The sequence below is a fragment of the Coffea arabica genome, chromosome 9e (genome assembly GCF_036785885.1).
Source record: "Coffea arabica cultivar ET-39 chromosome 9e, Coffea Arabica ET-39 HiFi, whole genome shotgun sequence".
Classification (NCBI taxonomy): Eukaryota; Viridiplantae; Streptophyta; class Magnoliopsida; order Gentianales; family Rubiaceae; genus Coffea; species Coffea arabica.
In genome coordinates, this window is record NC_092327.1 from 37,564,292 (window position 1) to 37,590,452 (window position 26,161).

Here is a 26,161-nt window from a genome sequence, read left to right on the forward strand (position 1 = left end):
TATACTCTGACTTGCTCTTTATTGAATTTTGAAATGGGTTTTAATGTTTACTTAATATGTTTTTCTGGCATTTCCTTTGGTGGTGACTTGATCTTTATATTTCCTTTTTCTAGAGTATTGGAGAACTTTTCTGTCAGTGCATTATTGCAGGTTAGTGGGCTTTTTGCATTTTTTTTTTCCATGTGTTCTTCCTTTAAACCAGTTTTTGCTAATCTGTTATTGCTACACAGTTTCTGCTGTTTTCGCTGTGTCATCCAAATTGGGACTTTCGGAAAGCAGCTTATGATTCAACGAAGAAAATCCTTGCTGCTGCTCCACAATTATCTGAACCAATTTTGCTTGAATTTTCAAATTATCTCTCAGTTGTTGGAGAAAAGGTGCTTCTTCTGAAAATGAGGTCAGTTTGTGTATATGATGAACTCTCTCTTTCTCCTGTTTTATCTTTTGTTATAGGTTCTAGGACTTCTAGAAAATTTTTTGTTTAACTTTTCTCTCTCTATTAGTGTAACTTTTTTGTTTTTGGATATGATCTTCTTGAGCTGTGTGACTTTATCGCAACCACAGTACCCAAAATTCTTGTCTAAAAATTGCACTAACGTTGTGTCCTTGTTTTATTGATTAAAAAGAGCATTTTTCCTATTATTTTACCCTTGTAGTTCAGTCAATAGAAGTTCCTGTCTTTGAATTGTTTATTTGGTTGATTAGAGGTTATTATTAGACTTTTGGCTATATAGATAGCTTTCAACTGTAGCAAGGACGTATGTGCTGCATTAACACAACACCCAAGGGGAAGTTTATTGTTATTTGGAAAGAAGACAGGAGGTTCCAGTTTTAACCATAGGTCTCAGTGGTTCTTAGTGTTTTATACCCTTTCTTTTTCCTTGAAAATAATTAACTCCAAAAATGGTATTCTTTATTGGTCCCACGATGCCTTATTAGAAGCACAACTAAACTGCATTAGGCAAGAAACTCTTTTTCTTGCACTCTTGGAGCACCTATAATTTGACTGCAAAAGATGACAGATATTATGTTATGGTGGTTTTTCTGTGTTTCAAGCAATATGAGAGGTAATACTGGACCAATTTTCAGATTTTTGGTAATTCTGGTTTTTGCATTTGCCTTATTTGATGAAAAATTTATTGAAGGTTCGTTGATGTATATAATCCCAAAAAGAAACTTTTAATGAATGACAAGATGCAATCAAGATGATAAGAAATCTTCTAGGATACAGTTAGTGAGATAATTTGCAAGAAATACCATTCCCCAACAGGTGAAGTGTAGAAAGAAATATGGCTATCCCAATTCAACTCTATGGGTATAAATTTATGTTTGAATATCCCATATTCTGCCCTTCTAGAGGCCATAACCTCGGAAATTGCCTTAAGATTTTACCTGGCTTAATCTTTCTAAAACCAGATGTTAATTGCTACGACATCTGTAACCAGTATTAAGCCTTCCCACCTGGAACACTGGGATTCTATTTGAGAGAGCAATTTTATGCACGAAAAATTGGATGAATGCAGTCTGTCTTTTGTTTCATAGGTTGATCAAGATCTAAGAATGTAAATATAGAGAAAGATCTGTTTTTCTTTCCCCCAATAATTAGACTAACTTAAGACTTTCTAATGAGCAATGACCAGTTTACAGTAATTTTGTAGACAAGTGTAGCCTAGAAAACGCTTTGATCTAGATGAATTTTGTCCTCATGTTTGCTATTTATATGCTAATAATTTTTTCATTAAATTTCCATTTATTTAGTTTAGTAACTGTGGAGGAATTATCCAAGATAACCATCTTGTTGCGTAAATAGGTCCCCATATGTTATGCAGTTTGGATGCCTTGGAAGTTGTTCTGCTTTAACTTGTCTGGCTAAAGCCAATTTTAATTTTTTTTATTATGATTTCTTCATCTCTGGGTGCTTTAGGATTTAATATATTATGAAGTAAACTGCAAATTGTCCTTGATTGCCTATAGTTCATGTGAATCTTGATGTTATACTTTAAGGATCTGGTAGAAGTGGTATTATAGTTACAGTTCAAAAGGTTGTGGTAGTGGTGATTTGTTGGTCAAAGTGATGCTGTTTGATTGTGAGATATTTTGGAGCAGATGCAGCTTAGTAAGCATGTATTTTCATGCTGGAGTGCGGATGAGTTAACTAATTGTGCAGTTTTGGTTCAAAATTGATGTTGGAGTTCTGGGCATGTCTATGAATGGACTTGGCTGGGTACTGGACCATGTTCCTTGTACCAGAGGTGTTTGAGGGGCCATGTAATAATATTAACTATGTTGTGGTTTTGTTTCCCTCAAGGAATGGCCTCCAAAATCCTGTGCACCATTTTTCCTACTATATTTTTGCCTGTAAGATAGATTCTTGTATGTCAGTTTGTCTTTTGGCTTAAACTTCAGTGCAGCAGTTGGAATTTAGTTGATTATTCTGATCTTGTACTTACCCTTGTACATAATTTACTTATTCTTTTTTGTTCTTTTTATTTATTTTATTGTTTGGCTTGCAGTGACTCTGAAAATTTGTTGGATCCTCAAGTGCCCTTCATCCCGCCTGTGGAGCTTTTGGTGAAGGCTTTGCTTGTAATTGGATCTTCCGTTTTGGCAGCTTCCAAATGTATTTCTGTCGAACTACTCTGCTGCTCACATCATCCATTCCTTATTGGCACATCGAAAAAAAATATAGTCTGGAAGGTAATTGTTCAACCTCTCCTTTTGAAACTTATTAATGTATAAGATAAGATATAGAAAACCTGCTAAACTATTTGTTCTCTAGCTATTACAAAAGAGTTCTCTGGTCTGGCTTTCAAGTCTAATGACTTGTTTTGCTACAAGTGGAATTAATACCCAAGAGGATGCATCTTTGACTGTTTAGAGCCTGTTTGTTGTTGTTTGCTGTGGCTAGAAATTGAGCCACGTGCCTATATTTTGGGTTGGGCTTGGGTGGTATTGGGTGTGGTCCCTAAATGATTCTCTTTGAAGCTTGGTATTGATGGTATGAGTCAGCATAAGTCAATAGAATCTTATTTAGTCTCAATTATACTTGCATTCTGGTTTGTTGAAGCTAGGAAATGCTGATGATTAGAAACAATAATGAGCAATTGATTTTTCTGCTGAATATGATGTGTCAGTACTCAAATCAGTAAGAATTTTCTCACTGATCAGAAGAATACAATGTTGCCTATAGTCTTATTGGTCTTTTTGGGATGATTGGATTGGATTGGATCTCTTAAGTTTAAACATTTTTGGTGATATTGATGCTGTTTCTACTGATGGTGGTATTCTTTACTATTAGTAGATTGCACATACCAAAAATTTTTGGAAGGTTATTCAAGATTTAATGTGCTAATTGATGGTGTCTTGTGACTGTTGTTGACCTGCTTTGCTTTTGGCTTCCCCTAGATGAATGTTAATGTTGTGGCATACCGTTTTTTCTTTTTGCAGAGGCTGCAGAAATTTTTGCAGCTGCATGGTTTTGATGTCATTGAACTTGTTGCGGCCAATGTGGTTAATTTGTGCAAGGTGAAAAGTAGTTAACATGCTATTTCTGTGGTCCTTGTGTTTAGGAATTACAGTGTTTAATGGGGCTTTAGAACAAATGGTTTTTTTTTTCTTTCTTGCATCGCATATGCAAGCAACCTACAGAATTTTTTTCCCTTCAAATTTGACTGCATCCATGATAAAAAATTCTTGGTACAAGACGTATCCATCATTGTCTCATCATTTTGGGAGATATTTGTGGATTTCAATTGTGCAGAACGATTTATTATTGGTTGACAAATAACTAATGGAGGTTTTACAAAAAAAATTTTCGCTGTCACGTTTTTTACTGGGTTTTTCCAATAATAGTGCATAATCTTGTGAAGTCATTTGTCAAGGAAACCTATTTTTTTGTCTTTAGTAGCAAGCAATTATACAATCTTTGCTCATTAGATGGCCAATATGGTTTATCTCTTGTGCCTCTACTCTTGAAATCCTTTGTCTACCATGGCAAAGCAGCAAGTCCTTACAACAAAATTACCTTCTTTTGCTATGAAGCAATTAAAGAATATCTTCTAATTGTTTGCCCTTCTTTTCGTGGTGGATCAATCTTATGCTTTTCAAATTTTTTTGGTTGAAACGAAAATCAGTTGTAAACCATCTTCAAACCATTGTTTTGATATTGGTTTCGTTTCTTGGCGGATCCAGCCTATACTGTTTGATTTGTTTTGGGTCGAAGATGCCATTAATTGGAAGTGCTAATGACATAATATGGATCTATAAATCACTCATTAATTACTACAAAGGCTACACCATTAAACCTGACTTCTCTTATTGTAGGGTTTGTTAGGTTCAAGGGGATTGATGAGTCCTTGTCATCTTCAACAAGATGCGGCTGTGTACTCTCTATCAACTTTAATGTCTATAATACCTGGACATGCTTATGCCGAGTTTGAAAAGGTTAATTTCATATATGCCTTGCACTGAATGGCTGAACAATTTTATGTTGGTTTGTACAGTCTCTCAACTTATTAATTCTCTTTGACAGTACTTAAAGAGTCTCCCAGATTGTTATGCACATGATACTCTTACAGAAAAAGATATCCAGGTGAAACATGAGTCCATTACCTTACTTTATTTCTGCTTTTACTTATTAAGATAGCTGCATGACATTCTTGTTCTCAAACCTGTTACTTTCTGAGACAGCTAGCTAGTCTAATGAACATATTTTTTTCAGAAATTCAGTTAAGGATATTTTTTCTTCAGATGATTTTAATTTTCTGTCAAGCACTAATGTTGCCCCTGTTTCATTATCTTGATAGTTTCTCTTGGTGGATGTTTTGGCATTAAACCTTGGTTTCCTTTGTTTGTTAAAAGCTACTTCATGATATGATGGTATCTTAATTTTCAGTATAAGTGCTCCTTCATTTCTGGGTGAGATATTTATTGTGCCCGTGGGTGTGTTAGGAAAATATTTTCCATGACCATCTTTTCGTGGGTGTCTTTTCTTGGTGTCACTGCTTCTGATATCTATGTTCACTTGAATGTGTAAAACATTATAGCTTGTGCAGTCTGAGGTCAATTGGCAAACATACTAAATCCTTTTCGCTGCTATCACCATGGAATGGAATCTAGGCACACTCGATGTGTTTTTCAAAATATCTTTATTTGGCTGTAGTTTGTAGTGGATTGTCTAAATTTTGAGGGGTCTTTAATTTTTTTTTTTTTTTTTTTTTGGTTATTGATATAGCAGTAAGTTATAATTTCCTGGCTAGTTATCTGGGTGTTAGTTGGTAGTTTGTTTCCTTTTCTTTTTCACCCTTAGTAATTAAAATTGGTGGTTAAAAATGAAACTTAAAAGGGAGAGACACTGCAGACCAAAGGGTGCCCTCTCTTCATGTATAGTATAGTTTGTCTTTGTACTCGTCACTACTTTACATTGTTACAAGTGGCCCAGGCCCCTTATCTTTTTGCGTTTATATGATTGACTGATTTTGAATTGTTGTAATGGGAGCTGGGCATGCTTAGAGAGTATTGTTCTTTGCTGATCTTCTGTAAACACGTTACTCAGCAAAATATGTGGTTGCTTGGTCAAACATTTTACTTGCTCGGCTCAGCATCATGTGCACTTTTGAGACCAAAGATGCTGGTGCTTTCTCTTAAGCATTTTTACATTGTCTTGTATTTCTTCTTCAGGAGCCACTAATTTTATCTTAATTACTGTAGTTGGTAATTGGATGCCCATGATTTTTGTTGCTTTCTGAAGAAAGACTTTGTATCTGCTGAAACATGGAGAAATAAGTCATCAAGTATGGTAAAATCCAGTGTAATGGGACCTGCCAGATAGTTTCTAGTGGTTAAGTTTTTACATTATTTTGTTGGCCATGGTTGTCTGTTGTCAAACTATTTGTTGTACTTGAACTGTCTCCCTTTCTGATTATCTTCTGAAGTTTTTCTGGAACTGTTTACCATGTTTTCAGATCTTTCATACTCCTGAAGGTATGCTTTCCACAGAGCAAGGTGTTTATGTAGCAGAATCTGTTGCTTCCAAGAATATAAGACAGGCAAAAGGTCGTTTTCGAGTTTACGAGAATGATGATAACTTGGTGAGGCATTTGATGTTTTTGTCATCTTGGAATTGAATTTAGAGTTATTTTTGGACGAGATTCATTTGTCAAAGTGCTTGGGTTACATACAGGGTGAGGTCAAATCTAATCATTCTGCAAGAAGGGAGTCTTCTAACAAAGATCTTGTTGGGACAAAGGATACTGGCAAATCACTGAAGAAACCAGGCACTGTCAATGTTCTGCTGTGTGTTTTTATTTGGCATTACATGTTGGTGAAAGGTGACCAAGTTGGTCTGACTATGTTTCTAAATCATTTAATCTGTAGACAAGGCAAAGACTGCAAAGGAAGAGGCACGCGATTTGCAGCTCAGGGAGGAGGCATCTGTACGTGAAAGGGTGATGCTTATACAAAAGAATCTTTCATTGATGTTGAGGGCTATGGGTGAGATGGCTGTTGCTAATCCTATTTTTGCGCATAGTCAGCTCTCTTCTTTGGTTAGTCTATTCTGTACTAATGACTTTTTATTTTCCAATTTGTTTTGTAATTGACTGGTGGTTCTCATTGCATGTGTTTCTGAATGTCCTTTTTGCATTCTGTGATGGAATGCTTTTGTTCTCTTCTTTGTGCTGGTCTTGTAAACTGATAACTACAATTTGTTTCTTTATTTTTTTGGGGTTTTATTTTTCTAGGGGGAGGGGTGGATTTTTTTTTTTTGGGGGGGGGGGGTGGAGGAGGGGAAGCTTTGGAACTCTATATGAAAACCAAGATCACTGAGATATGCTTTTTTAGTCATAGGTCTAAGTTTGAAATCATCTGTAGTTCTAAATTGCGCATTTTGGAGTCTCCTGTTTTCTTATTTTAATCATGTTATTAGTTCCATGCGCTGTTGAGTAGAAATGTCCTCTTTTGATTGAAAACTTTTGATTGAAAAGGAGATCACTTCTACTCTTAGAATCCTTCAAAGTGATAGTCCTTAATGTTTTGCCTTCTCAAAAAAAGACAAGTCCTTTATATTTCCTCTTGGATTGATGAACCTTTTTTTATAGGGGTTGGGGTTGATGATATTGTATGTTTTATGCTGTTTCAGGTCAAGTTTGTTAACCCATTACTCCGTTCACCGGTGGTAGGTGAAGTTGCCTATGAGACCATGGTGCAGCTTTCTAAATGTTCTGCTACTCCTTTATGTAACTGGGCACTTGAAATTGCAACTGCATTACGGGTAATTGCAACTGAAGATATTAATGCAGTGTGGGATTTAATTCCCCCTGTTGGTGAAGGGGAGCCCAGTGAAAGGCCATCCTTGAGTCTCTTTGAGCGAGTTAGAAATGCCTTATCACTTTCATGCAAATCTGGACCTCTTCCAGTGGATTCATTTACTTTTGTGTTCCCAGTAAGTTTCTTGCTTATTTATTTGCCATTTTGCTTGGGTTTTCAAATATTTTTTCTTTTCATACTTTGGCTTTTTTCTTTTTCTTTTTCTTTAGCTGCCATAGTTCATGTAAATGCATTGGTTTTGCTTTGATGCAGATAATCGAAAAGATCCTGTCATCTCCCAAGAGGACTGGACTACATGATGATGTTCTCCAGATATTGTTCTTACATATGGATCCTATTCTACCCTTGCCTAGGGTTCAAATGTTATCAGTATGCAGCAGCCTACCTTAAGCCCCTATGGTTTTTTCCTTTTCCCTTATCCCGTATTTTTTTTCCAACTGCCCTCATGTTGTGTTTGATAGGTTCTTTATCACGTTCTTGGTGTTGTTCCTGCTTATCAAGCTTCAGTTGGGCCAGCATTGAATGAGTTGTGTCTGGGTCTGCATCCACATGAAGTTGCATCTGTATGTTAATTGGTCCATCAGCTCTTCTGTAGCTTGTTTTAATAACTCTCCTTATCTCTTTGTTTATTGAGAGTTTTGTGCAGGCCATGTATGGCATTTATGCCAAAGAAGTTCATGTAAGAATGGCTTGCTTAAATGCTGTAAAATGCATTCCTGCTGTCTCTAATTGTTCCATTCCCGAAAGTGTTGAGGTTGCAACGAGCATCTGGCTTGCTTTGCATGATCCAGAAAAGGTATAGCATTTACTCTAACTTTTGGCTGGTTGTTTTTCATTTTACATAATTGGTACAGCTTCATAGATATTTTTTAGATTTCGATTATTTCACTCACCTTGTCATTTTTTGAATGTGAGGTTACTGCTATTTGACTTTCTTTGGGGCATCTGATTTAAACTGAGTTCATGGTTTATGATTATTTGATACGAGTCCTTGTGTCATTTGCTGTGTTCTATCGTTTAATTTTTTTTCTTGGTCTGTATGCTTGAGGACATTTATCTTGTGAGCTGATTATTTATATTTCTCCTCTTATGACAAAAGTGTCATTTTGTTTCTTTGAGAAACCACTACGTTTGTAGCCTGCTGGTCGACATGAAGAATCCTCAGCTGCCCTGGTACTCGTGAAATTGGATGAGAAGCTTTAACGCTATGTGTGTTTTTTTAATGCTATATGCTTGTTACTCTGCTAGTTGGTTTACTTCATGCATATTCTCTGTCATGGCCTCAAAGGTGATGTCAAATTTGAACTGAAATCTTTTTTTTTTTTTTTTTGGGATATCTGCTGCTTCTTAAAACAATTGTAGTTTCTGCTTTATGAATGATTTGAATGTTGCTTGATTCCCTTCTGCTGAGAGAGGGAATAGGGAGAAGGCAAAAGAATGATGAAAGAAATGAGAGAACTGGTATTACTAGCATGGAGTAGCATGGGTTGAATAGCTTACTTTTCAAGTTGTTTCATCAAGGTTTCTGAATCAGGCTTTTGTGGTTTTGTTGTTGCGTTTGCCCTACTAGCCGATCCTTTGTTTCACATCTGTTAGATGCTACTGATTGATCTATTTCCCTTCTTTGGCATATTACTGTTGCTTGCAATTTTTATCTATTTATTATAAGTTTCGGTTTAAACCGGGGTGGAAAAGGCATTCTTCTCTTTTTTATGCTTATGTGGAAAAAATAATGCTTTGTCCTGTTCAGTCTGTTGCAGAAGCTGCTGAGGGTATCTGGGATAATTATGGAAAAGAATTTGGGGCTGATTATTCTGGGATCTTTAAAGCACTTTCCCATGTTAACTACAATGTTAGAGTGGCTGCTGCAGAAGCATTGGCTGCTGCTCTGGATGAAAAACCTGATACCATACAGGTGACTTTGAAATTCTTTGGATCCTGTTACAGATGATAAATGTAGTATCCTTACGTATCAGAGATACTTGCAGGAATCGCTGTCCACTTTATTTTCATTGTATATACGTGAAGTTGGCTTTGGTGAGGACAACATAGATGCTGGCTGGCTTGGTAGACAAGGAATTGCATTGGCACTGCACTCGGTGGCAGATGTACTTAGGACCAAAGATCTTCCTGTTGTTATGACATTCCTCATATCACGAGCACTGGTAATTTCTTGCTTACTTTAGGTCCCTTTTTGTCAAAATACTTGATTGTTTTTCTAGAGAGGATCTACGTGGTGACTGTTTGTATTGGATGTCACATGTATTTTATTGTTGCCATTGACTTTGAATAGCTCCTTTACCATGTCTTCATTACATGTGCCAGGGCTACATTTTTGTCCTCTGCTTTTGACTGCTGAATGGCAGTAAATTTTTGGCATAGCATTGTGGCATAATAACGAGGGGTGCTTTTGACTGCAGGCTGACAGTAATCCAGATGTTCGTGGAAAAATGATCAATGCTGGTATCATGATTATTGATAGGCATGGCAGGGATAATGTGTCCTTGCTCTTCCCCATTTTTGAGAATTACTTGAATAAAAAGGTTGATTTTTTTAATTTAGTTGCTTACATTTTACTCTTGTTCTCCAAACTTTAAGTGGTGATATTTTAGGATCCTACATGTATAAGGATCATGCCATTATGACCCTCTTTTTCTGGGTTTACGTTTACCACGTTTATAGGATGTATCTCCTTACCTAATTTTCTTGGTTTATGTTTCGTTCTTCAGGCATCAGACGAAGAAAAGTATGACCTGGTCCGTGAAGGTGTGGTTATATTTACCGGAGCTTTGGCTAAGCATTTGGAAAAGGTGCTTTACTTATTTATTTTATAACTGAAGTCAGGCGGAGGACATCTTTCACAGTAATTATCTGTGTTAACTTCTTTTCCCGGACAGGATGATCCTAAGGTTCATACTGTTGTAGAAAAGCTGTTGGATGTGTTAAACACACCTTCTGAAGCTGTTCAGCGGGCAGTTTCAAGCTGCCTGTCTCCACTGATGCAATCAAAGCAGGTTTGTTTCAGAATCTCGCCAGTTGGATTGTCTCAATTTTTAAGTGAAATGACAAATTTTATGCTGTTATCCATAGGCCCTAAATTGTATGCTAGCTCTCCTTTTACAATCTGCTACTGTTTTTAAAGGTCAATTTTACAGGCTTCATCTTGGGGTACAAGTTAAATTTTGGGATTGCATTGTAGCATTGCAACACAATTAATTATGGGATATTTCAGGTTGTAGTTAGTATCAGACTATCTGTGTAGATTACTTATTTTTGCTATCCAGTTTTGCAAATTAGTTAACAATTTTTCTGCATTGATTTTGCAAATTAGTTTGTGCCATGTGGAGTGTTCAGAATGCCTAAGAACTAGTTCTACATTCTGTTAGAAGGATCTGAATCTGTGATTCTTTTATGTTTTTCTGTGATTTACATTTAATGCAATTCTCTTGCCCCCTGTTATTTGTTTCTTCAGGAAGATGCACCAGCTCTAGTTTCTAGGATTCTGGATCAGCTGATGAAGAGTGACAAATATGGGGAGCGCCGTGGAGCAGCATTTGGCTTAGCTGGTGTAGTAAAGGGATTTGGAATATCTAGTCTGAAGAAGTATGGCATTGTGACAGTCATGCGAGAAGGTCTAGCAGACAGGTATTTGACAAAAACAAGTGGTTCTGTACGTATTCTGGTTGTAATGTTAGATGCCCTATCTTGTCAAATTGTAACTTGTAGCAGTATGTCTAAAAGCAACAAACTGTTGGCAGAAAACATGCATGCATATGATGAAATGTGCTTTTTGTCCGACAGGCATTACCATTCTATCTAAAACTTTGGTACCTTGCTCCTCTGGCCCAGTTCCTATGATCTATAAATCTTCTGCCTTTTTTGACTGACTTCAGAGGCATTTCCAGTTGCACTTGAAATAACAATTGTTATAGATCATTAGAATACACAATAAAAGTTGTATAACAGTTTAATCTTTTTGCTTCTACAGTTGTCTTTCTTTTCTTCTTGGTTTTCAAATTTTCTCTGCATTTAAAGAGCTATTTTTTGGGGCTTTTCTGATTGGTTAATGCCTGTATGGTATGCAGTATGTTTCCAGTTTGATGTTGTTTTTAACAATATGAATAATGGCCGACCATTCTGTTTTATAGCTTTCTGTAATATGGATTGTCATTGCACTTCATATAGGTTTTCTTGCTAAGTGAGATTTAGTGTGTGTGTACCTGTTCTTGGCCTTGTACTGCTACTGGGCCTTCCTGTGCATAGTGCTGACCTTTTTCTCCACTTGGGAGTTCTTCTTGCTTTCATGAATTGGCCTTGTTTTCCTGTCTCTTTTTGCAAATACATTTTCTATCAAATGTGAATCTATTTGAAATTTCAGGAACTCTGCTAAAAGCCGTGAAGGAGCATTACTGGCATTTGAGTGCCTTTGTGACAAGCTTGGAAGGCTCTTTGAACCGTAAGTGTGGAATGGTGATGAATCAGAACCTGTCACTGAATTCCACTCTGAGAATACCATCTGACACCCCTATGTTTCTGAAAGATGACACAGGCAGACATATCTACACTCACACATGCACAGAGAGTGTGAGAGACCCACACTTTGCACAGACACAGAGAGAGAGAGAAAGAGAGAGGCTGTCATATATACTGCACTAGCATGCAAAGAGAGCAAGAGACCCAGAAACATGCAGAGAGAGAGAAAGAGAGAGAGAGAGAGTTTTAATATTTGTTCTTTTTTGCTTGGGGAGTGATTGCACTGACTTTCTTTAAAACAGGTATGTGATTCAAATGCTACCGCTACTACTAGTTTCTTTCTCTGATCAAGTTATGGCTGTTCGAGAAGCTGCTGAGTGTGCTGCTCGTGCAATGATGTCTCAACTCACTGCTTATGGAGTGAAACTTGTTCTTCCGTCTCTGTTAAAGGTTTCTATGCTACATTCAATTAATCGATAACTTCATTTAATTAAATCGAGCTCCAGTTGCTTTAAATTTGTGCAAAGCTTGTTGCAAATTGTGTTTATACAGTTGTTAGTATGGGAATTCCACTCTATAATGGAAAATATTGTGTCAATGTCATTATAGGGACTAGGGAGTTTAGTGACTACCACACCGTGCTTTAAAAGAACACAGTGCCATTTGTTATTCACATGATTAATAACCTTCATATGCTAGCTGGTGACACACATACATCTCTCCAACTTGTTAAAGTTTTCTTGCGGTCAGCTCTGCTTGGTGCTAAGGAGTTGGAACATTTCAACTTCCTGTGTTCCATATAACTGGCCCAACAGATTGTTGAAGTTCTAATTGCTTTAATATGTTTCATTGAAGGAAGTGATGATCCTTACAAATATATGTTCTGAATAATAAATGATCTCAAGGGTGGTCGGATGTGGATATACTAATCTATCTTTGCATTGGTATTGTATAGTTTCCAAAATTGTGTGCCAATTGCATTTTTATGTCAGGGACTTGAAGATAAAGCTTGGAGAACAAAGCAAAGTAGTGTGCAGCTACTTGGAGCTATGGCGTACTGTGCTCCACAACAACTGTCTCAGTGTCTCCCTAAGATTGTTCCTAAATTAACAGAGGTTTGTTATGCTGCATACTTGATTCCCATATTTTCATTCATAAAGTGGTAACTGAATTCCTTGGAGCAAGTAATATGTGTATTTGATATTAAGCTGCTCCATGAATGTTTTCGCAGGTTCTAACAGATACTCATCCAAAGGTTCAGTCTGCTGGGCAGACAGCCCTTCAGCAGGTAATCGTTCTTTTACTTTGTAAATGTCAAAAAGAAAAAGAGTGAAAAAGTTTTAAAATTGTACTGATGTGCTGTCTTATTGGAGTTTTAGCACCTTTTTTGCAGTACTAATGTTTCCATTTTTTTTTTTCAGGTTGGAAGTGTGATTAAGAATCCTGAAATATCAGCGCTTGTTCCAACTCTGCTGATGGGTCTCACAGATCCAAATGAATATACAAAATACTCCCTTGATATTCTCCTGCAAGTAAAGATCTCAAAATATAGATTCTCGTTTGGCCTCAATGCATAATCTTTCGCAAACTTACTTCAAGTAATTATATATTTTTTGCAGACAACGTTTGTTAATTCTATTGATGCTCCTTCACTTGCTTTGCTGGTACCAATTGTACATAGAGGGCTAAGAGAAAGGAGTGCTGAAACTAAGAAAAAGGCTGCACAAATAGTTGGTAATATGTGTTCACTAGTGACAGAACCAAAGGACATGATTCCTTATATAGGATTGCTTCTTCCTGAAGTGAAAAAGGTACCTTTTCACTTGACAAGCCTAATAATGTGGTTGAATGATGAATTTTGGATGTTTTATCTATTTCAAATAAAACAGGTTCTTGTGGATCCAATTCCGGAGGTTCGTACCGTAGCTGCCAGAGCCCTTGGTTCTCTAATAAAGGGGATGGGAGAAGAGAACTTTCCTGACCTGGTTTCTTGGTTGTTGGATACCCTGAAATCTGATGGCAGTAACGTTGAGCGGTCTGGAGCTGCTCAAGGACTGAGCGAGGTATCATTTTCTTAAATTTTCTTGCTTATTTTCTTCCTTTGTCCTCGAGAACAAATTATGTTAGTTATGAATCCTTATTTAAGAAATTTTCTCAGATACCTTCTTAAAGTGACCTACATTTTGAGTATCCTTTTTTTTAAGTATTGATTTGTTTAAGACCAAACACATATGAAGTGGAGAAGCAAGAAAATTATGGAACCAATTTACTGATAGAATGCATTGAAGAGCTCAAGGTGAAGTATTTATCAGCATACTGTGTGTTGTGAGAAACATATCACTGATTGAGTTTTACATTGTCACACTAGAATTGCCCGTCTATACTGATGCATCTAGTGTGGGAATACAAAGATAGATGTCTATCAAGAATGCTAGCTGTCATGTGCCAAACTAATACATGAAACTCTTTATTGCTAGCTGCCATGTACCAAACTAAGACATCAAACTCTTTATAAGTTTGGATACAAGGGAGTGTATTGCAACATGTAATGCCAGCTTGGAGACACGTTGAAAATGCTGAATTTTGAAAACGTTGGAAATTTTGGTCTTGTCAATTCTTATCGAGAATTTGACTAAAGAAATATAAATGGCAATAAACGTACCAGTCCCCCTTTTCAGGGCCTCATGTTTCATTATACTTAATTAATGTGTTCTAGACACACGACTTGATCTATAGATCACTGAAGATACTTCTATTATTCTCTGTTTGTTATTTATGGCTGAAGAACTTTCTTCCTAATACTTTATTTAGTAAGATAACATTTCTTGCTGTCAAGAAGGAAGGGAACCGAAAGTATTTATTACCAGTTCAAAGTTGGTCCACGGCTGCATATTGACAAAAACTACAAAATAATTGTACAGTTGGAGTCTTAAAATTTGTTTCTATGTTTCATTAATATATGGTAATTTTAATTTCAATGTTCTATCACTGCCTCAGTGGAAATCAGTATAAAGCCTTAGTGAAGTGGTCAGCTTCTTAATTTCAAAAAACTTTTGAACACTACCATTCAAGTGTGAAGTTTCTAAGATCTCCAATCCTTTTATCAATAAGCATACCACTTCTATGCATTGTTTCTCCACAGTTTACCTCTTCTGCACACCTCAATTCCTCTCCTTTACATCACTTGAGCTAAGCTAAGCATAACATCCCTATTTTTTTCAGTGCGTTTACCATTTCTTATTTTCACCCTGCTTGCTTCTTGACTTTTTGTTCTTCTCTTTTGGGCTTGAGGTACCCACATATTGACTCTATCTCTCTCTCTCTTCTTCTTCTCTCACACACACACAATGCATCTATCTCTCTGTCTCACTGTGATTGTCAATGTTGCCTCTCTTATCTTGCATGTCATAAATTAGTGACCGATTGACATGTTGCTTGCTTGATTTGGTCTTTCCTATTAAGGGGAAAATACCATCTGCAACTGAGAGAATAGTTGATTCTTTCTTCCTAAACTTTGCAGATGGCTTCATATGATTTAGAAGTATACTTTGCAGATGGCTTCATATGAACCATCCATAGATTGGTCATTCATGTTATGGTTTCTATCCCTCTGATCAGAAATTTGTGCTTGATTACTCTAGAAATGAACTTGAGCTGATACAAAACTATAGCTATAATCTGCTTGGGCCTCTGATCCTCTTAGATCAGCAGTTAGGAGGCTGATTTTAGGAAATGCATACTTGAGCAGTCACGATGATAATTTGTCATACGTTTTGAGAAAATATGTGCATGACTTTGTGCATGTCCTTAATGTTCTTAATTTGTCCTTAATTTTTTGAATTTGTCCTTAATGTTAATTTTTTGAATTTACGTGCTTCATTTGTCCTTAATTTGTTAAACTATTTTTGTCATAGGTTTCAATTTTGTTGATATGCTATCTCCGTAAGTGCATAGGCTTGGGGGGGCCTACCTCTCTGGAGTAATGTTCTTCCAATGTTGATGCTAATCTTTCTTCATTTAGGTGTTGGCTGCACTTGGAACCAATTACTTTGAGGACATCCTTCCTGATATTATTCGTAACTGTTCTCACCAAAAAGCACCAGTTCGTGACGGCTACTTGACGCTTTTTAGAGTAAGTAAAATGATTGAATTATTTTTCTTGTTGCTTTAATGTTCATGATTCCTTCATAAATTTGAAAATTTTCTAATGATGACGTATTTCGTTGTGTTTCTTTTATGATAGTATTTTCCGCGGTCATTAGGTGTTCAATTCCAGAACTACTTGCAGCAGGTTCTACCTGCCATCTTGGATGGTAATTTTCTGTGTCAAAATTAAGTTTGTCCTGTTGTACCGTCAATGATCATATATATCTTCTGGTACGCTTTGAACTTTTTGTTGTCTTACAGGCCTCGCTGACGAGAATGAATCTGTACGTGATGCTGCACTAAGTGCTGGACATGTTCTGGTGGAACATTATGCAACAACGTAGGTTCTCTTTATGCTTGTTCATCTGTTTTTTACCCTTAGGTTATGCTCTTCTGTTCTTGATTCATTGTTAGATTCAGTGCATAATTTTAGTTGTAAGAGAGTTGGAGCTTTGTTCGATTTCAACACATGCAGTTGCACACACTACAAATGAATTAATGTCTTTGGATGTGTGTATGCTTCTAGATTATCTGGAATACTCCATCTTGAAAATTTTTTAAACCGTGTTTTTCTCGTCTGTCTTTCCAGGTCATTGCCACTGCTCCTTCCTGCTGTAGAGGATGGCATCTTTAATGATAGTTGGCGAATTAGGCAAAGTTCTGTTGAATTATTGGGTGATCTCTTGTTTAAGGTGATAATCATTATCTTTGCACTGTTGCCTTTAGTGTGGACCCCACCTTATTCTTTTTTATTTTTTAACTGTCACCTAGGTTGCTGGAACATCTGGAAAAGCACTTCTTGAGGGTGGTAGTGATGATGAAGGTGCTAGCACTGAAGCACATGGACGAGCCATCATCGAGGTACTCGGTAGGGATAAGCGTAACGAAGTTCTTGCAGCTCTATATATGGTTCGAACCGATGTCAGCATTACAGTCCGTCAGGTGATCATAGTATCAAAATAAATTAGTTAGTCCACTTGGACTTTGCCTTCTTTTTAGATTTTAATGACTATATTAATGGTATTACTCTCTTGTCTCAGGCTGCATTGCATGTTTGGAAGACTATAGTTGCAAATACTCCAAAAACCCTGAAGGAAATAATGCCAGTTCTGATGAATACTTTAATTAGTTCTCTTGCTTCATCATCCTCTGAAAGAAGACAGGTTCTTTGTTCTGCTCAGAATCTTTTGCTCAGTTTAGAGATTTAAATTGATCTGATTGTGAGACATTTGAAAGAAAAATCTGATATTTCTTCTGACTTTGTAGGTTGCCGGACGATCGTTGGGTGAGCTTGTTAGGAAGCTTGGGGAAAGAGTGCTTCCTTTAATCATCCCTATTCTATCTCAGGGGCTAAATGACCCTGATCCTAGTAGGAGACAGGTGAGGCTTGTGTTTTACACGTTTCTGCATCCTTTTACTTTGTTTGTCTCTAAATAATCTTTCTGTTCTTTCTCATATTCCCTCCCGCTCCCCCCCCCCCTTTCTTTTTTCCTTTCTATAAGTTCCTGAACCATCTTTAGTGACCAAAATTATCAGGACTTCCATTTGATTTTGATCTTTGTTTACGATTTCTGTTAATAAATGGTGGATAACTTTGTTTTGCCTGGTTCCAAAGACAACAGCCATGTACCTGCATGGCTGCACCACAGAATGAATACCTTTACTAACAGTGTGTGAATGATTTGATAAAATTTATAGCTCCAGATAAACTTTATCTGAAGGATCATGGTAATGTAACTGTGCAGTTTCTATATCTATGTAGATTTTTAACTCAAGGAAATAAGAAAAAGGCTAGATTTACCTACAATATTTGATAGTTTAACAATTGATGTATATTAGTACATCCCAATCAGTAGATAAGTGTAGTGGTTTCTTCTTTTATGTATCGCCCAGCCTTGTGTACTGCTATTCATTGACATGATCTCAGTGTGGTTTTACTAGATCTTTTACCTTTTCTAATGCTTGATTCCATTGGTATCTTTAGGGTGTCTGCATTGGTCTGAGTGAGGTCATGGCCAGTGCCGGCAAGAGCCAGCTACTTAGTTTCATGGATGAACTTATCCCTACTATCCGGACGGCCCTTTGTGACAGGTACTTCATGATCTCATCATAGTGATGCTGTTGTGCGTAGTGGTAATTTTCTTCTTTCTTGTTCATTATCTGAGTTTCTTTTTGGCCGCTTGAATAGTATGCCTGAGGTTCGTGAGTCCGCTGGTTTAGCTTTTAGCACGCTCTATAAGGTATGCTGTCCTTGTGCCTTGTTCTTCCCAGTGATTTTAAATCTGTTGTACTTTGAGAAATTAAAGTTTATCATATTTACTTGTAGAGCGCTGGAATGCAAGCAATTGATGAGATCGTCCCTACTCTACTTCGTGCTCTTGAGGACGATCAAACCTCTGATACTGCACTTGATGGACTGAAACAAATTTTGAGGTTTGATTTTCAATCTTTTGTAACTGCTTTTTTTTTTGGCAGTCTATTCACAGCTTTTATTGGTTATTATGGAATCTATTTGCTGTTCTATGCAGTGTTAGAACCACGGCTGTGCTTCCTCATATCCTTCCTAAGCTTGTCCATCCTCCACTTACGTATGTACATATATTGATACTTGTATTTTGTCTTGTGGCAATTAATGTATAATACCTCGGTTGATGATGAACAATTTGAATGCCTCCAGTGCCTTCAATGCACATGCTTTGGGAGCTTTAGCAGATGTTGCCGGTCCTGGTCTTGACTTTCACCTAAGTACAATTCTTCCTCCTTTACTTGCTGCAATGGCTGATACCAACGAGGTATGTCACTTTGCATGTTACGTGCAAGCTTTTCACCATATCTGTCATCCTCGCCATATACTTGTGTTTAGTCTCTTTGTTTCCATTCTTTGATTATTGACCTTTATTGCATTTTGGCTACCTTATTGATTTTTAAGTTATTTTGCTACCGTAGGATGTTCGCAATTTGGCTAAGCAGGCTGCTGAAACTGTTGTATTGGTTATTGATGAGGAAGGCATAGAATCTCTGATATCTGAGCTTGTAAAAGGAGTTGGGGACAGCCAGGCATGTCTTATGGTTTATTTGCTTCTCCTTACATTTGTTTACACCCTCAGAAACATCTCTTTTGTCCTAACTTGTTTTTCTTATGTCCAGGCTTCAATTAGACGATGTTCATCATATCTAATAGGCTACATGTTCAAAAATAGCAAATTATACTTGGTTGATGAAGCTCCAAATATGATATCCACCCTCATTATTTTGCTAAGTGACACAGATTCCCAGACTGTTATGGTAGTCTTCTGAGTTTTAAGCTTTCTTTTAAGACTTCATTTAGGATGCTATCTTACCATGAATTTGTCAGGTTGCTTGGGAAGCTTTGTCAAAAGTAGTAAGTTCCATACCTAAAGAGGTTCTTCCTTCATACATAAAGTTAGTCCGTGATGCTGTATCTACCTCTAGGGATAAAGAACGTAGAAAGAAGAAGGTGAACATATTTATTTTCATACTTGAGATCAGACTTACACTTCATGCTTTGTGCTGTAATATTGATGATTTTTGCAGTGCTTCTGCGTGCAAGCTCGTTTACCAATTTGGCGTATGTTTTTAATTTGTGATGCAGGGAGGTACTGTTGTTATACCTGGACTTTGTCTCCCAAAAGCTCTTCAGCCATTGCTACCAGTCTTTCTTCAGGTATTCCAGCTAATGTTATATATATTTTACAATTGACATCATCTGAATTAAGTCAACAAATTGATACCTTTAAAATGTCTTGAATATAAAAGCTCAAATCAAAATATGCTCATGCTCACATGATCCTATGCATGGTCACTCAGTATCATGGATCGTGACACGGCACACAGCTCTAATTGAACAGGTTTTGAAGAAAATTGATTATTTGGTTGCTGTAATAATGTTTTAGCTTGTCTAATATGTGGTGATAAGTATCATCCCCTTTGATTACTTGATGAGATTCTTTTGTGATCCCTTAATCTGCTCATGCCTTTCAAGATAAAGCAGTTATCCTTACTGATCCATTTGCTACAAAAAATACCTTTTAGGGTCTTATAAGTGGATCAGCTGAACTAAGAGAACAAGCTGCTTTGGGTCTCGGGGAATTAATCGAAGTTACAAGCGAACAAACTCTGAAGGAGTTTGTAATCCCAATCACTGGGTAAGTACCATGATATGTGAAAGGATGTCGTGTACAGTGGTCGTTCTTTTATCCTTTTTTTGTTATACCCTCCAAAAGAGAGACATCAGCACTAGCTTAGTTCTTTCAATGTGATCTGGGTGTCATGTTACCGCTTTCTCTCATCATATACCAATCAGAATGGGACCAGTTGGTTCACCAAACCCCCCTGACCCAGTACTTTTTTACTACTGTTGGGAATTCTAGACTTTGTTTGAAAAAGACTGTTAAACTTCTGCTTTGCTTTCATTTTGGTGTATGACTGTAACTCTTCTTGCTTCACAGCGGTATTTAATTGCTTCAAATTTCTTGCAAGTTAATTGCTTTTTAGTTCAATCCCATGGTAGTTGCTGTGTATGAGTGGCATCCCAGTTCAAAGTCACAGTGGATTTATGTCAATTTCGCCTTTTAATTTGTGTATACACTTAATCAACATGATAACCATTGAGAAGGTTAGATTTCCTGAAACTTGGAACTAGGTTACCACTTGATCATCTTAGCAACTGCACTGCCAACTTAAAGCTGTAAATTCTTTTGGCAATTGCACTGCCAACTTAATGCTGTAAATTCTTTTGCCAACTTAAAAGTTGAAAAGAAAGGAATTATCTCCATTTTAATCTTATTTGGACATTTTTAAAGTTATATTTTAATGGAAGTCTAACTATTTATTAGCATTTTTTCATGGGGTAATTATCTTTCTTGTGGGTTGCTCAATGGAGTGGGTTAGTTTGGTTGGTGATAAAAGAGTGGATGAGAAACCATAAAGGTCCACTCCTTTGATATTTTATACAAAGCCAAATGGATCTTGATTCAGGAGTGCGATAATTATCCTCTATGCATAGCATATCTTTATGTACTTGTTGCATGTTTATCTGATATATACATATGAAGGAGAAGAAAGTCATATAAATCTTTCTAAAGCCATGATCATACAAAGAAAAAATAAATGGACTGTTTTTATTCTGCTGGATGTATACAACAATAATGAGCTTGTGACATGTCATTTTAAATGTGTAAGGTGAATTTAGGGGCTTATTACTCTTCCGTACAAATTAATTTCAAGGTTTAATCCGTCCTTTTGGATATAGACCAGTTGCACTTTACTTTTTCTATTGACATGTACTTTCTCTAGTTGATTAGTTCCATTACCTTGTAATTAAATGTGTTATGGTTGAATATATTCTCCGTATTAGATTAAACGTAATACTTTGAATAAGGAGCTGGTTTCTAATTTTGGTAAATTTGCACTATGTAGGCCTCTGATTCGTATAATAGGTGATCGATTCCCTTGGCAAGTAAAGAGTGCTATTCTTTCGACTCTTAGCATCATAATACGGAAAGGTGGGATGGCATTAAAACCTTTCCTACCTCAGCTTCAAACGACTTTTATCAAGTGTCTGCAGGACAATACAAGGTTTGCTAGTAACAAGCACCATTTCCACTTATTATCATTTTAGATTGTTCAGTATCATAGGTTTGACATTTTTTTAAAGATGAGCACATTTATGTAGTGCTTGTGTACTCTCTAACTTTTCAGTAAGTTGTTGAGTCTTGTTTGGTTACATTGTCACAATTAATCACCGGTATTTGTCCTTAAATCATGCTTGTCTGCTTAAATTGTAGGACTGTCCGTTCAGGTGCTGCCCTTGCTCTTGGGAAGCTCAGTGCACTTAGCCCTCGAGTTGACCCCTTAGTGGGTGATCTCTTATCTGGTTTGCAGGTATAACTTGTGTTTTTATTTGTTGTAGTTTATTGATTGTGTAGCTAAATGACTGATTACCAGCTGGATTGTTACTGGTCAGACATCAGATGTTGGAGTTCGCGAGGCAATTTTGACAGCTCTGAAAGGTGTGGTCAAACATGCTGGTCAAAGCGTGGGAATTGCTGCTAGAACACGCATCTATACGATTTTGAAGGATTTAATTTACAATGATGATGATCAGATACGAAGCTCTTCTGCTAGCATATTTGGCATTATTTCTCAGGTCAGTGTGAGATTCCTGAGGATAGTTCGTACCATTTTGATTATATCAAGTACATCATTGCCCAATTCACTTAAGAAATTAGTGTCTTCTGCTTGGCTAAATAGTTTCAGAGATCAGCTTCCATGTATTATGGTTTCCTTTTCTGTGTGCTGTAATGACATACGACTTGCGAAATTTAAGTGTCCTTCCAAGTTCCATATCTTTTTCAGTTTATTTTCCTGACCTTTTTTAAGTCTATTCTTGATGCTAGCTGAGCAAACTTCATTTTACAGTACTTGGAAGATGATCAAATTTCTGAAGTGCTGAAGGAACTCCCAACTTCAGCATCATCTCCAAGCTGGTTTACAAGGCACGGATCGGTTCTTACCTTGTCTGCCTTGTTAAGGCATAACCCCACCATTGTTTGTGCCTCTCCATCATTCCCAATGGTTGTGAATTCTCTGATGAGTAACTTGAAAGATGAAAAGGTATCTCCAATCTTCTTGAAACTTAAATTACACTTTGCACCTAGAAGTTTCTATTGAGATTCTTGCCTTGCAATTTTGACTTGTGACTCTGACATTGGACCCTGGACGATCTATAATTAGAAAGCTTTAAATTCCTGCGGCTGTTATACTCCATTTGAAGTTCCCTGAATTCTCCTGGGGCTGGGAGGGATGAAATTTTGAGGTTGAAAAAGTGACTGAAAACATATGTTACATGAAATACTAGGAGCAACCTGAAACATTATTGGAACTTCTAATAGCTAAAAGCGTGAAACTTCCTTTGATATAATAGTTTCTTTTCTGTATTTTGTCGTATATGTCTGATGCTTGTACTCCATGTAGTTTCCTGTTCGTGAAACATCAACAAGAGCACTGGGAAAGCTTTTGCTTCATCAAATCCGGAGCGATCCTTCTAATAGCTCTGCTCATTTGGAAACTCTATCCTCTATCATATTGGCAATGCAAGATGACTCGAGTGAAGTTAGAAGACGCTCCTTATGTTCGTTGAAAGCCGTTGCCAAAGTTCGTATTTGACTTGAGACCTTCTGTAGAACAGAACTTTTTAATTGTACTCCACAAAAAATAAATTTTGACGTTGTATGGCAGGCTAATCCAGCTGCACTTATGATTCATGCTGCAACATATGGCCCGGTGCTTGCTGAGTGTTTGAGGGATGGCAATACTCCAGTGAGACTGGCTGCAGAGAGATGTGCACTGCACGCTTTCCAGTTGGCAAGGGGTAAAAGTTTTGTCGTACTGTTAGATATCTTTATCATTTCTAATAATTAGGAGGCTGGCTTTTTTCGTAGCTTGACCTTTCTGCAGTGTTTCAGCCAGTCAGAAAGCTACTTTTTCTAATGGCTCATTCTGTTGTGTTTCAGGTGCAGAAAATATTCAAGCTGCACAGAAGTTTATCACTGGCTTGGATGCTAGACGGATATCAAAGCTTTCTGAAAACAGGTAATGCATTGAAAGGTGTACGAATTGTAGTTTTTAGATGTCTTAATGGTCTATTTCTTTTACTATGCCATGTACTCGATGTGTGATCTTAAGATTTGTTGGTTGGTTTGTGTTACCCCCCCCCCCCCCCCCAACACATTGATTTCTGAACAGTGGTATCCGAAACCATGGAGTTCAAAACAGCCAAACAAATTTATGCTCCTTTTGGTTGTTCCACTAAACCTCAGAAGCAATGTCCAATATCTAGACTTGACAATGAATTCAATTTTTGTTAATCTGCCAGAGCTCAAAGGCACCTCTGTTATGATGAAAATTGGAGATTATACTTTTATCTGCAAATTCTAGAAGCCACCTCAGCAGAGTTATTATTTTGTATTTCCTAGTGCATGTAATCAATAATGATACATTTGATTTGCTATAAGTATTTCTTGAAAGAGTAATTCCTCGGTATGATAATGCAGCGACGAAAGTGACAACAGTGAAGATGAAATGGGAAGCGGATCATAATTGATGCTCTGCTGAGTTGCTGTTTCAAGAGAACAAAACCCTTCATTTTGGAGCCTGGGACTTTCATGGCAGTTTTTTGTAGCTAGAGGAACGTATGCACATGGACATGCCGCAAAAGAGGTTCTTATATATGAAGAATTTTCATTGCTAGGTCATCCATCCATCTTGTAATTGTTTATATGATGAGATTTTTTTTTTTTTTTAAACTCTCGAGACCTCAAAATTTTGTAGAACATGGTAAAATAGTGAATGGCTCAAGATGACTGTCATTTTTAAATTGGTTAGTAGTAAGTGTTGGATGTATGTGGTGGTGTAATACCCGAGTGGAATTGAAGAGCCAGACTAGCCTGAATGTGTAAGATAGGAGGTATTTTGTATTTTATATGTGAATGTACAGAGGAGCAATACCAACTGGATACATGGTGTCATTTATTCTGAAAGAATTCGAGACTGAAGGTATCAGAGCAATGGTTCACCGCATCTGACATTATATCTGACTGATTCATAAGAAAAATTTTGTTATGCTTGCTTTGTTCAGTATTATCTTGTTATTCACGTTCTTGTCTTTCCGACCATGGCAGCTGCTTAACAAAATTTTCTACTGAAAAGTTGCATTCTGGTAAATCTTTAATTGTCTGGGTTTCCCTTCAGCATTCAATATGCATGACACTGTGTATGTTTCTGGCAGAATGTAATTTGTACTTTACAAGAGTACCATTGGGAGTTGGCTTATGTGATCAGTTGCCTGTTAAGCTAAGTACCTATTTCGGTGCTCCAGTTTGCCCAAATCTGGTTGATTTTGTAGTAGTCATGCTCAGCTGCTCCTCTATTAAAAAAAAAAAAAATGCTCAGTTGCTCATCAAAGGAAGTAGCAGCTTATAGGTAGCAAGGAATAAAAAGGCCAAGCGGTGTTCTGCTTTTTTTTTTTTTTCCGGAGATGACAACTATTGTATAACCTATGTATCCTAGACTACAGGGGAGGGGAGTCTAAAGAGGCCGTGTTTAGAGCTAGCAGGTACATAGATTTTACTAGATCAAGGGAGTGTTTTGGTACAATTTTTGAATTTTTTTTTACTGTAGATGGGATTTGAACCCTGACCTACAGTCTAAAAGGGGACTTAAGACCGTCTCTGGTGGCCACTGAGCCAATCTCAGTGATTCAAGCGTTATTCTGCTTCGGCTACAGCAATTTCTGAAGAATCATTGAATAATGTTGTAAACCATTTTTCTTTTCCAGTCTTGTGAACACTTTTTCCCTTGTTTGTTCCCGTTTCGCATTTCTCCGTCTCGCTCAATTCTGCTGTAGCGTCTGGAATGGGCATATCATCCAAATCTCGTTTCAGGACGGAAACAGATCTTTATTTGCGCGGACATACACACTCGGCCTAACAATCCTCACGATATGAAAGTAGTTGAAAAAAAGTTTCTTTTTTTTTTTTTTACTTTTTCTTTTATCAAATTTGTAGGGACAAAAAATGATCATTTGAAGTTCATTCGACATGAGTTAACTGAAATTACATGTTCTTAAGTATCTACGAGTTGCAAAAAGTTACTGAGCTCATCCATTAAAACAGAGTTTAAACGGTCAGCAGATGAGAAGAAGTTATGATGCAATACCGATCGATTTGTCAACGAATGTTAGTGCATTTATATCATCCTTCACGTGAGGGAGGTAAGATCCATAGCAAAATGCAGCACCATTTTGGTGTTCAACGTTCATGATCGTTATTGTGGAAGAAGTTGGATGAAATTAATATAGAACACCAAAACTTGTGGGGTGGTCAAATTCCGGACTTTCAGGTTTGATGGGGAGTTAAAGAAGCTGACAATCTAAAATTCTAAATGTTGTTTTTTGTTGAATGAATAAGAAACTGACGCATTATTAATGATCCTAAATAATTTGCAGCAATCGAGATTCGAGAATGGAAGCCCAAACCACTGGTACCAGAATTTAATAAACATTTAACTTAGTAATAGGATTAATTAATTAGCACTTGTATTCGCATATAAGACAGCTTAGATTGTTCGATGCCCGGAGCATGTCCTACAATCTGCCCAACTTTTAAGGGAGCATGTCTCTCTCACCCCACGCATC

General features: G+C 37.0%; 1 protein-coding gene across 3 annotated transcripts in view; it reads left to right on the plus strand.

Moving 5' to 3' along the window:
• LOC140014775 (protein ILITYHIA-like) overlaps window positions 1–24,546 on the plus strand; it is a 33,082-nt gene extending 8,536 nt beyond the window's left edge. The window contains exons 10-60 of one of the 3 annotated variants that reach the window (XM_072066176.1): window positions 114–150; window positions 231–397; window positions 2,514–2,697; window positions 3,448–3,525; window positions 4,324–4,443; window positions 4,532–4,591; window positions 5,964–6,089; window positions 6,182–6,280; window positions 6,381–6,545; window positions 7,139–7,441; window positions 7,579–7,695; window positions 7,788–7,889; window positions 7,973–8,122; window positions 9,077–9,241; window positions 9,315–9,491; window positions 9,747–9,869; window positions 10,056–10,136; window positions 10,224–10,340; window positions 10,799–10,971; window positions 11,705–11,782; window positions 12,102–12,249; window positions 12,792–12,914; window positions 13,031–13,087; window positions 13,221–13,331; window positions 13,419–13,610; window positions 13,689–13,862; window positions 15,821–15,931; window positions 16,043–16,112; window positions 16,207–16,285; window positions 16,535–16,637; window positions 16,717–16,887; window positions 16,986–17,108; window positions 17,212–17,325; window positions 17,930–18,036; window positions 18,134–18,185; window positions 18,272–18,378; window positions 18,474–18,533; window positions 18,623–18,737; window positions 18,892–19,002; window positions 19,093–19,230; window positions 19,301–19,423; window positions 19,559–19,630; window positions 19,999–20,111; window positions 21,385–21,543; window positions 21,753–21,849; window positions 21,932–22,114; window positions 22,387–22,581; window positions 22,942–23,121; window positions 23,206–23,338; window positions 23,481–23,559; window positions 24,021–24,546. In XM_072066176.1, coding sequence (XP_071922277.1) covers window positions 114–150; window positions 231–397; window positions 2,514–2,697; window positions 3,448–3,525; window positions 4,324–4,443; window positions 4,532–4,591; window positions 5,964–6,089; window positions 6,182–6,280; window positions 6,381–6,545; window positions 7,139–7,441; window positions 7,579–7,695; window positions 7,788–7,889; window positions 7,973–8,122; window positions 9,077–9,241; window positions 9,315–9,491; window positions 9,747–9,869; window positions 10,056–10,136; window positions 10,224–10,340; window positions 10,799–10,971; window positions 11,705–11,782; window positions 12,102–12,249; window positions 12,792–12,914; window positions 13,031–13,087; window positions 13,221–13,331; window positions 13,419–13,610; window positions 13,689–13,862; window positions 15,821–15,931; window positions 16,043–16,112; window positions 16,207–16,285; window positions 16,535–16,637; window positions 16,717–16,887; window positions 16,986–17,108; window positions 17,212–17,325; window positions 17,930–18,036; window positions 18,134–18,185; window positions 18,272–18,378; window positions 18,474–18,533; window positions 18,623–18,737; window positions 18,892–19,002; window positions 19,093–19,230; window positions 19,301–19,423; window positions 19,559–19,630; window positions 19,999–20,111; window positions 21,385–21,543; window positions 21,753–21,849; window positions 21,932–22,114; window positions 22,387–22,581; window positions 22,942–23,121; window positions 23,206–23,338; window positions 23,481–23,559; window positions 24,021–24,066 — 6,268 coding nt within the window. In that variant the 3' untranslated portion in view covers window positions 24,067–24,546. Of the gene's footprint in view, window positions 1–113; window positions 151–230; window positions 398–2,513; window positions 2,698–3,447; window positions 3,526–4,323; window positions 4,444–4,531; window positions 4,592–5,963; window positions 6,090–6,181; window positions 6,281–6,375; window positions 6,546–7,138; window positions 7,442–7,578; window positions 7,696–7,787; window positions 7,890–7,972; window positions 8,123–9,076; window positions 9,242–9,314; window positions 9,492–9,746; window positions 9,870–10,055; window positions 10,137–10,223; window positions 10,341–10,798; window positions 10,972–11,704; window positions 11,783–12,101; window positions 12,250–12,791; window positions 12,915–13,030; window positions 13,088–13,220; window positions 13,332–13,418; window positions 13,863–15,820; window positions 15,932–16,042; window positions 16,113–16,206; window positions 16,286–16,534; window positions 16,638–16,716; window positions 16,888–16,985; window positions 17,109–17,211; window positions 17,326–17,929; window positions 18,037–18,133; window positions 18,186–18,271; window positions 18,379–18,473; window positions 18,534–18,622; window positions 18,738–18,891; window positions 19,003–19,092; window positions 19,231–19,300; window positions 19,424–19,558; window positions 19,631–19,998; window positions 20,112–21,384; window positions 21,544–21,752; window positions 21,850–21,931; window positions 22,115–22,386; window positions 22,582–22,941; window positions 23,122–23,205; window positions 23,339–23,480; window positions 23,560–24,020 lie in introns of all 3 variants that reach the window. The other 2 variants (XM_072066177.1, XM_072066175.1) reach the window with 2 other exon arrangements.
• The last annotated feature ends 1,615 nt before the right edge of the window (window positions 24,547–26,161 follow it).